At 45.1% G+C, this 10,201-nt stretch overlaps 2 protein-coding genes across 3 annotated transcripts; one reads left to right on the forward strand and one right to left on the reverse strand.

The window, feature by feature from the left end:
• Nucleotides 1-313: 313 nt before the first annotated feature.
• LOC309713558 (tectonic-3-like) lies at nucleotides 314-5,623 on the forward strand. Its single transcript, XM_082545284.1, has 14 exons — nucleotides 314-1,378; nucleotides 1,865-1,979; nucleotides 2,057-2,154; nucleotides 2,234-2,346; nucleotides 2,425-2,536; nucleotides 3,252-3,364; nucleotides 3,460-3,498; nucleotides 3,672-3,746; nucleotides 3,840-3,959; nucleotides 4,034-4,132; nucleotides 4,217-4,320; nucleotides 4,456-4,603; nucleotides 5,033-5,167; nucleotides 5,272-5,623. Exons 1-14 carry the CDS (start codon nucleotides 1,063-1,065, stop codon nucleotides 5,515-5,517), a joined length of 1,833 nt encoding a protein of 610 aa, XP_082401410.1. The 5' UTR covers nucleotides 314-1,062; the 3' UTR covers nucleotides 5,518-5,623.
• Nucleotides 5,559-10,183, reverse strand: mto1 (mitochondrial tRNA translation optimization 1). 2 transcript variants are annotated; one of them, XM_082545280.1, is made up of 13 exons: nucleotides 9,839-10,183; nucleotides 8,890-9,092; nucleotides 8,607-8,806; nucleotides 8,386-8,503; nucleotides 7,980-8,278; nucleotides 7,778-7,890; nucleotides 7,262-7,452; nucleotides 6,979-7,109; nucleotides 6,608-6,812; nucleotides 6,342-6,513; nucleotides 6,144-6,253; nucleotides 5,906-6,063; nucleotides 5,559-5,814 (listed from the first exon to the last, which is right to left on the reverse strand). In XM_082545280.1, the coding sequence occupies exons 2-13, from the start codon at nucleotides 9,077-9,079 to the stop codon at nucleotides 5,647-5,649; spliced, it is 2,055 nt and encodes a 684-aa protein (XP_082401406.1). In that variant the 5' UTR covers nucleotides 9,080-9,092; nucleotides 9,839-10,183; the 3' UTR covers nucleotides 5,559-5,646. The 2 variants fall into 2 exon arrangements, with proteins under 2 accessions (XP_082401406.1, XP_082401407.1); XM_082545281.1 differs by lacking the exon at nucleotides 9,839-10,183 and adding an exon at nucleotides 9,289-9,418.
• Nucleotides 10,184-10,201: the final 18 nt, after the last annotated feature.

The raw sequence follows: 10,201 nt of genomic DNA on the forward strand, positions 1-10,201 counted from the left end.
GAGGGTTGTCCACATGGATGTTAAAATCCCCAACAATAATTACACAGTCGAAATCAACACAGATCACAGACAGCAGTTCACTGAGGTCATTAAAAAAGTCTGTGCAGTATTTGGGAGGCCTGTAAACATTAAGAAACACAACTTTGGATGGGGCCTTCAGCTGTAAAGCCACATATTCAAAAAGACTGAAAACTTCCAGGAGATAGCTGCTTACATTGAAATGATTCATTAAATAAGACTGTCTCCTTCAGGTTGTTGACCATATCGTTAGGAAAGCAGAGGACTTTAGTGTTCTTACCGCACATCCTTTGTACATCTTTTACGGCAGAGTCACCCACAATCAGAGTTTCAGGCCTAGCCTTTAGCTTTCCCTGTGGCCTTTTACTTTTCAAAAGATTTTCGGACCTTACTTCGCTACTTTTAGATGGATGGTTGTCCGATATAGATCCAGGGTTAGTTTTAGTTTCTTTAATGGGAGGTATTTGAGAAAGAGGTGAGATTGAAGAACTCCAAACCAGCTATTATAACATAAAAACTTTGCTCAGATAAACATACACCCCAATGTCTCTTCATGCTACATGTGTCAGTCATTAGACTATTATGCATGTATTCTGTGTTGGTTACATTATTAAAAACAGTTATTAACAAATATTCTAAGTCTAGTTTTAAATAATATCTCAATCAAAAATGATTCTTTTTTCAGATTTAGTTATAGTTTTTAGTTTGATTTTAGTTAACTATGTTAACCTTGCTCGTTTACTGATTGTGGTGAATTCATTAACCTGAAATGACTGCGTCTTCTCTTTTACGTGCTTTACGGTAATTTTCTCTTAGAAACGGAAGTCTCAATGAGAACTTCCTTAGTTACAAGACGCTCGCACTCCGATTGTGTGTTGATTTTTTAGCTTGTAGCCTTCTTGCTACGTTTTCCAACGTGTTTAAGTCATAAAGACAAAATTTATTTGACCTTTAATTTAATTTTACTGTGACGCGAGACAGCGGAGAAACTCTTCGGGTAAAGTGTCCATATTCCCGCTCGTTTTTCATGGCTCTTTAGAGGAAATGACTTCCATCCAGTGGTGTTTTTTACCCCTTATATTGACGGTCATATGTGGACGTCTGGCACACGGAGCTACAGACCCAGTGGGGAGTTCCTCCATCAGTGCCACCCCCGCTAATGGGGAACCGATCAGCTCTGCCACCCCTGAACCGAGCGGTACGGAGGCCGTGAACTCCACTGGTGTCAACACCACGGAGGTCCCTACGCTTGCCACCGTGAACTCCACGATGAACACGACGCTGTCCGCGACCGAAGCGCCCACTGCGGCCGCCGAGAGTCCAACTGCAACCACCGTCCAGCGTGCGGTGTCTCCACAGGGTAAATTACACCTCCACCTACATCATAGGTGTCAAACTCTGGCCCGCGGGCCAAATATGGCCCGCAGCCTAATTACATTTGGCCCGCGAAGCCATACCAAATTATTATTAGAGCTGGCCTACTGGTATTATACAGCTAATATATATATTGTTTAGTATTAAGCTTTGCTTGTTCCATATTCAGTTTTTCAGCAAAACTTGTTTGACTCCATAAGAAAAGATTCATTCTTAAATCTGGAGGAAGATTTTTTTCCAATAAATATTAATGTTAGCCCGCGACCTTGTTCCAGTTTTGAATTTTGGCCCACTGTGAATTTGAGTTTGACACCCCTGACCTACATCGTTTGTTGGGGCGGTTAAGTCTTTTTGTTGCTTCGATCAGGCTTCCCGCTAATTACTCAAGCTAGACTTTGTGGATCTGACGGTGATACCACACCTAGCATAAGTACTCCCAAGCATGTCCAACCCTTTTCCTGATGTTTTCCAGCGTGTCTCTGTGATTTAACCCCTGGTTTCTGTGACATCGGCTGCTGCTGTGACACAGCTGACTGTGGGGTCCCTAGCTTGAGCGCTGTCTTCACTGGATGTCCGCAGAGAGCCATGTGAGTGTTGGTCGTTAGCTCTATAACACGTGTAGTACACAGCTTCAGCATTTAAAATACCATTTTTAACTTTACAGATCAGGTGTTTGCATTGAGAAATGGCTGATGTTCAGAGCCAATGTGGATTCGTCTCTTATCACAGTGACCGACTCTCTGTTTTGTGTGCAGCCTTCAGGTAAATGGCATAACTTTTTTTTTTAAAAATTACAGGTAAGGTCAACGTATATCATTATCGTTTTCCAACCTCCAAACAGATAACACGTCCCAGTCTTTCCCAGCCCAACCTCAGCATCCAGTTTTAGGGGACTCGTACCACTTCTCTCTACAGAAGAGTCCAACTGTAGGCCCCAGCAGAGGTTTTTACATGGTAAGTGCTCACAGACTTAAATAATTAAAACAAAAAAAACGTAAGATATTTGAAATCATCACAACTTTTTTTCTGTAGGTTGATGATGTCATCCAGACATATTTCCCCAACTCCTCCGTGCGGGGTCTCCTCCGTCAGCCATCTCCAGGACCGGCAGCGTCAGCTTTTTGCATCGACCGCAACCCTGCAAGTAAGATCACATAAAAAGTTAAATGTTGAACTGTTGAGTGGCAAAGTGCTGTTACACCATTTTAAGTGCAGCCCTGCCACCTAGAGTTGCTTCTTCATATTTACTTTGGACAGTTTTGGGAGAATTAGTTTAGGATATTTTCTACAGATGTCTTAGACACAGCAGCCCAACTCAGACGTGTGGGTTTGTGGCAGTATACATGATAGCCTTTTATACTGGGGAGGCCAGCAAGTATCCTATAACTGACTCATCTCTTAGCCCCTCCTGATCAAGGACCAATCTCCACATTGTGTCCCAGGCTGAGCCCAAACACTGTTCAGAGGAAACGCCGCAATATCATTCTTTCTGCTTGTTGCCATAGGTGACGGTAGGAATGTAGACTGATTTCACACTCAGCTCTCTTGTCACGACAACAGTCCGTACAGAGACACCACACCAATTTGTGTGCATGTGGGGGTGCTCAGAGGAAATCTTGCACATGTTTTAAGGCTCCATCACTACTAAACAGGTGTTTACAGGTGTTAGAGTGATGTGTGCTGCCATCCAGGTGATGACTTTGTCAGGAAAAGACTTGCACACAACCACATTCTGCTCATATTGTACTGTAAACAATGTCTTACTTATCAAAAGTTGGTACACACATGCAGAATTATTACAACAACACGCTGTTTCCTACGCCACATTTTATCCACCTTAATTCCTCCCCTTCTTGTAGAGTTCTTGAGGTCTGTGTCTCTGTCTTGTGCACGGATGGTGACTCCTCAGTCATGCATCACAGATCCAAGCCTCAGCGCCAACTCCTACTTCTCCGACCTGCATCTCGTCAAGGTCAGCGAGTCCATTTGCACTAAATCCTTTTAAGTGCATGATTAGCTGTGAGACTCTCACCGCAGATGGACTAATATCGTGTTTTTCTGTGACAGATCCCAAAAGCTGAGATGGCACCAGTGTCAGATTTTCTGGTAAGTCGTACATTGCTGTTGTAAATGCGCTTTGACACTCCACTTAAAATACTTTGTCTATAGTACATGTACTACACTGGAAAGGCAAAAATAGGACTTAATAGTTGTTGCTGGGCTAATATTTCACAGTTATTGATTATTCTTACAGGCTAATGTTTTCCTGACTGTTTTAGATCCCAGTGACCAACCTGTCAGTTTGGCCTTCACCAACGCTGCGGAACAGCTCCTGTATTAATGCAGTGCAGAAGGTGAACAAGTGCACAACTGTGTGGTGAACCACGAGTGCTCAAGTGTGTGACGAAACATTGACGTTGACTCTGCTGTTTCTGCCTTTCCTGCAGGTGAAGTTTGTCATATTTTACACCGGCAGAGGGGAACTCGCAAACGCAACGGTTGATGTAACCCTAGCCGACGTGAATCAGAGTCAGCTGTTGCTCCAGATGCACTCCGTAGAGTTCCAGGTAGAGCCAAAAGAATTAAAAAAACTAATTTTAAACAGTTTAATGTGCCAAGTAATGTCGTTTTTCTCTTTTAGCTGACCAAACCGATTCCCACTCCCGCAATACTGAACCCTGCAGTCGGACTTAAAGTTGGATCTCCTCTCATCGGTCGCTTTTTAAAGGAAGCGATGCCTGTATCCTAACTACAATTTTAAGATTGTATCTTTTAATTTATCTGCCAAGCTTCGGGGAAGTTTGGCTCCTTAACAGTGAGCCAGCTGACCTCACTGGGGGTGTCACAAAGTGGGACCTGTTCCCCTGATACAACCACGCGAACGCCCATCCTCTTCACGCACAACATCATCACTGGCTGCACATTCAGGTGAGTCTGCATTATTTCTTTTTGCCTCTGTTGTCTGTGGTTCTAGTTAGCTTACATTAGGACAAGTGGAGATGTCGCTAAAATAATGAGCAATATCCTCTGCTTTTTAAAAAATTTTTATTTCCGTGCTACAAGCTCTCCAGCCAACGACTGCTCAGAGCTGCGCTCGCAGATTTATGGGATTTTGCAGGGACTTGCTACTCCTGATGAGATCGCCATGAGCTCGGGCTCCCAGCCAGACTGGGCGAGAGTCCTCACACAGGAGTGTCCCTTCAGCCTGCAGGTATAACCGAAATCTGACCCCCATACACCGTTACAGCTGTTCTGGTGTCTGCAGCAGCACCTAGTGTCGGTGCTTTGTATCTCCCTTCAGCCAGTCGCAGCAATTCAATTCAGTTTTATTTATATAGCACCAAATCACAACAACAGCTGCCTCAGGGCGCTTTATACTGTAACCCAACAATCAAACCCCCTATGAGCAAGTGCTTCCTGTTAAAAGGGAGTTTTTCCTTCCTACTGTCGCCAAAGTGCTAGCTCATACAAGATCATCTGATTGTTGGGGGTTTCTCTGTATTATTGTACGGTCTTTACCTTACAATATAAAGTGCCCTGGGGCAGCTGTTGTTGTGATTTGGTGCTATATAAATAAAACTGACCTGAGTATCTGTACACAGACACGTTTCACAGAGACATTTATGTTGTTCCTTCTCAGGAAACGTGTGAATCAGGCTGTGTCCTCCCTCACTCTCTCTCCATCGAAGTACTGTGGGCTCGCCTGGGTCCCCTCGACATTCCCCAAAACTACATCCTAGGGGCCAGATACCTTTTCCAGTGTCAAAATTTCAAGGTGTGCTCTCTACATCTCACTTTTTTCTCTGTTTTTTCTGACAAATTGACCTTTAACATTCCTCTCCTCCTGTCTTTATTTTTTGTTTTCTTTTTCCTCCTCAGTGTCCTCTGTCATCCTCTCTCGCTCTGACCACTAGAGTTACGTTCGCTGACAGCACAGTCTACCCAGAACCCCCCAGGGGTTTGCCTCAGCCTTTCTGGAAGTTTCCTTTTGGCTTCTTCACGAGAGGCTCCGCTGAGCTGGACGGCCACATTATTATGAACAGCAGCAGCACAGAGAAGGTCACATGGAGTTTAATGCTGCTCACAGTCATGTCACTAACAGGATTAGAATTCCTCTGCAGGTAACTTGACGGGTAACTGGAGCAGCACTGGAACTCGAGGAAAAGTTTTCTAAAATACCTAATTTATTGTTTCAATTATTTCTCAGAAATAAATACATTTTCACAAGACAGTTTGAGTCATTTTTAGACTGCATCACTGAGGTAAAGAGGCACTGTTTGCACACAGCTCCTCATCTCTCTGCACCTCCTGCTGTCGCTGGTTTCTGTGCGTTTCCTTCTTTTTCTCTGTGACGCGCACATAGTTGAGGAGATTGACGACTGCAGCGGGAGTTATACCTTCCAAGCGAGTAGCAGCTCCCAGCTGGAGGACAGAGCAGAAGAGTCAGGGCATATTTTTTCTCTTTTATTAAAATAAATATTTCACACTATTATTTTGAAAGGAGTGGGCTCACTGTGCTCGGTCGAACTCTGTCCAGGATCTCTCGAACTTCGTCGGAAAGCGACACCGGCAGAGAGAAATAGTCAATGTCCTGCGGCAGGGACATGTTCTCCTCCCTCTGTATTCTCTCGATCTCTTTCTTGTTTAAGTCGCAGTGAGGCTTGTACACAGCTGCGTGACAGACAAGAGAAACGTTTTAGCAAGAGTTTTATTGTAGATTAACATTTCAGGCGGGGTTATTTTTTTCTTACCTTCTATCTTAAGTCTCTGTGCGAATTCCATAAAAGACGAAAGGCTCTCGGGGAAGGCAGATGCCAACATTTCAAAGGTCACGTCGTTGTACTGAAGAAGATTTAAGCCACTGAAAAACAAACATTAACGGGAAACATTTTTAAACTGTTGTGACATGAAAAATTTAATTATTAGCTTGGCAGATATCTATCGCTCACGTCAGTAAGGTGCTCTTGGTCTCACTGATGGGAACACTGGGAAGCTTCTTCTTCCAGCTCGATGTAGACAGAAAGAGAGCCTGAAGGGCTGTCAGTGCATCCTGGAGGCTGTTCCTCACTCTTAAAGACTCCTGGTAGCGCACGGAAGACACACATCCCACCTCCTCAAAGCCTGATGGGAAACAAAAGGTAATGAGAGGAGGAAAAGAAGGGGAAAAAACAAAACAAACGCAAGCACAATGACACGTTGAAGATGCTACACCTACCCTTCGGGGTCAGGCGGAGGTCGGCGTTGTCCGGCCTTAGAGAAGTTCGAAACTCGGCCCGGCTGGTGAACATGCGGTAAGGCTCTGTCACGCCTCGACTCACCAGGTCATCAATGAGAACTCCAATATAGCTCTCTGTTCGAGACAGCGTCACTGTGGGCATGGAGAGCGCCGAGCGGGCAGCGTTTGCTCCCGCCCACAAACCCTGCTCAGATAGAAGAAGAAAAATCAGTTACTCCTAAGCTGCTTCCAGCTGTGTGTGTGTGTGTGTGTGTGTGTGTGTGTGTGTGTGTGTGTGTGTGTGTGTGTGTGTGTGTGTGTGTGTGTGTGTGTGTGTGTGTGTGTGTGTCTTTAAGGAAAGAAGCAGCTACCTGTGCGGCAGCCTCCTCGTACCCCGTGGTTCCATTGATCTGACCGGCCAGAAACAGACCTTGAGTGCTCTTCACCTGCAGCGCCGGGCTCAGCTGAGTGGGACACACAAAGTCGTACTGCACGCCATAACCTGGAAATCCCAGAAAACAAACATTAGACTTTCAGTTCTGGAAACCAGCTTACTTCTGTCAATCCATTTTTTTTAGAATTAGGGAAGAATTGAGGGAACTGTCACTGCTCTCACTTGTTACTAGGCAGATCAAACAGGATCTAAAGACCTACCTGGCGTGTGGATCTCAGCTCTGCGCATGGGAGGGATTTCTCTGATGAGGCGTAGCTGTATGTCAGGGGGCATTGTCATGGACAGACCCTGTGGATACAGGAGGTCAGAGGTCACGCCCTCGGGCTCCAGCCACACCTGGTGGCTTCGGCCTGGAAAGCGCAGCACTCTCGACTCGATGGAGGGGCAGTACCTGTTAGAGACGAAGACTGCACGTCATTCCAATTCAGCTCGATTGTTTCAGTTTTGCATAAAAATTTTATGATACACAGTTACACTGATGTTTTTGTTTTTGTGGCATTTTCTTTGCAAAAACCTTCATGTTAAAACGAATCTACATGCTTTATTTTGCATTAATGAGCAGAAAATGATGGAATAACTGAAGTGATTCCTTCTGAGTTTCAAACCATTGAGTCCAAAGTGTGTGTGTGTGTGTGTGTGTGTGTGTGTGTGTGTGTGTGTGTGTGTGTGTGTGTGTGTGTGTGCGTGTGTGTGTGTGTGTGTGTGTGTGTGTGTACCTGGGACCTTTGGTGTCTTGCTGTATGTGACAGTTTAGTTGAAGGCTCTCCCTCACCACTCTCTCCACACCCGGTGTAGTAAAGGTGAGGTAGCAAGGCAGCTGCTCTTCTGGCTACAGAGGGTTACGTTTCAAAATAAAGCAGGAGGAACAATAAACTAGACAGTGAGTTAAAGAATAAAAGTCCATTCATTCAGCTGTACCTTGCAGTGGGTGTGGGTATTGAGGAAGCTGAAAGGAGTCGGGTGACTGTCAGGGAGGTGAAGCTTAGCCAAAGACAGGTCTACTGAGTCCTTCACAATCCTGGGAGGGGTACCGGTCCTCAGTCTGCCTGTCCTTAGCCCCAGCCTCTCCCTCAGCGTATGGGACAGCCCAGCGCTTGATGGAGCATCTCCAATCCGACCCCCGGGGGAGGTAGTTTGACCCACAAAGAGGGAGCCAGACAGGAACGTACCAGTGGTAAGAACCACTGATCTGGCTGAGATGGCGTGGCTGCCATTAGCTGGTTGTTCAGGAAGTGCAAAAAACATGAGAAAGTAAATTCAGTGTATAATATGTACCGTTTGCCATTTAGGTCCTTGTCCTTAAAAGAGGTAATCTGCTGTGTACCCAAACGTATCCCAGTGACTCTGTGGTGCCCGGGCTCCTCCGGGTTTGGTTCTGTTACCAACAGCTCCTCCACTGAGCCCTCCACCACGGTCAGCCTGGGAGTGGACAGCAGCTCGGACTGAAGAAAAAAAATATGTAGAAAACAAACATTTTAATTCACTCGCAGACAAATATTTTACTTTAATGGACGAGTAATTCAAGTTTTGGGTTTTTTTCTTAACCTGAATGAAGTCTCGGTAGCGCTGACGGTCCAGCTGGGCTCTCGGACCCCACACGGCAGGCCCTTTTCTACGATTCAGGATGGAGAAATGAATCCCAGCCCAGTCCCCTGCCCGACCACACAGCCCATCCAGAGCATCAACCTCCTTCACGAGCTGGCCCTTCCCTACTCCTCCCAGGGAGGGGTTACAGGACAGAGCACCTGTGGGAATATTATCAGAGAAGTCTAGTTTTCCCTGCTGGAGGAAAAAGAGCTTCTTTGTTTAGGTGTCCCTTTATCCTCACCGATGGTGTGAATTTTCTGCGTGATGAGGAGTGTTTCAGCCCCAACTCTGGCTGCTGCCGCCGCTGCCTCGGTCCCTGCGTGACCCCCGCCCACCACGATGACATCATACTGATGTCCGGTGAGGTGACCGACATGTCTGGAAACCGGTGAGAGGAGACTGTGCAGGAAGGGAAGCTTCTTTCTCAACATGTGAGACGCACACCTGTCAGAGTAAAAGTTAAATGATGGTGTATCCCTGTTAGATACTCCATTACTTTCGTGACCCATCAGCTTTATTTCAACTCTCAACTTGGAAAAATAACTTTGTTGTTTACAGTGGGTAAAATAAGCAATGAACATGTCACCAACTTTCTAAGTAAATATATTTCTAAAGGTGATTTTGACATAAAAAAACTCACCAGATTTCAGTAACAATCCATCCAATCCACACATCCAAAGAAATCAAAACATAGATGCCATGATGACAACGGCTGAAATCTGTCAGTAACTGGAAAATAATCCTGGCATTTATTGCAGATTAATATCAGCTGGTTCATTCCAAACTTGACCTCAGTTTCCTGTTCCTGACTAAAGTAACACCAGGTGTGGTTTTGTGCTGCTGCAGCCCATCTGCTTTAAGGGTCCACGTTATACACACTGAGAGATGCTCTTCTGTGTACCTTGACTGCAAGGAGTAGTTGTTTGAGTTACTGTTGCCTTCCTGCCAGCTGGAAACAGTACGCCTTTCTCTGACCTCTGGCATCAACAAAGCATTTTGGCCCTAAATCCAATTTAATTCTAAAAATTTGTTATGTTGAACATGTACAGCTGTGAATCAAACCGCATCCTCGCTCTCTGTTAGTAAGAGCACAACGTACAAATACGTAAACAGTTTAAATACGGCTTCGTTTACTCAGCGCACGTGTGGATCCACAACAAACTCTCCCCTCAGGTTTGAAATGCACTTACGGTTTATTTGGGAGAAGGCGTATTGTTGTTTTTATTTCAGACTCTCTGTAGCAGAAACTGAGACTAACAGAAAGGCAAAGATCATTTAGGAAAATTACCAAACTCCTGCTACATAAGTCTCCCTATGGAGGCCGCCATGATGTCTGTAGCTCACAACCGTAATAACTGGTTTACAGACGCACTGAAAAAAACGATGCTCAGCATGTTTCAGCCTTTCGCCTGTGCTGTTGGTGTCTTCGTTTGGTTAATGTTACAATCATGAATCAAATATAATAAATTAATAAATAAATACATGCGATCAATACAGATAGGAAAAAAATAATGGGAGATGATTAAATTAACAGAAACCAAGGTGGTGATTTG

This window comes from Aulonocara stuartgranti (genome assembly GCF_965226115.1).
Source record: "Aulonocara stuartgranti genome assembly, chromosome: 8".
In the NCBI taxonomy this organism is placed as follows: Eukaryota; Metazoa; Chordata; class Actinopteri; order Cichliformes; family Cichlidae; genus Aulonocara; species Aulonocara stuartgranti.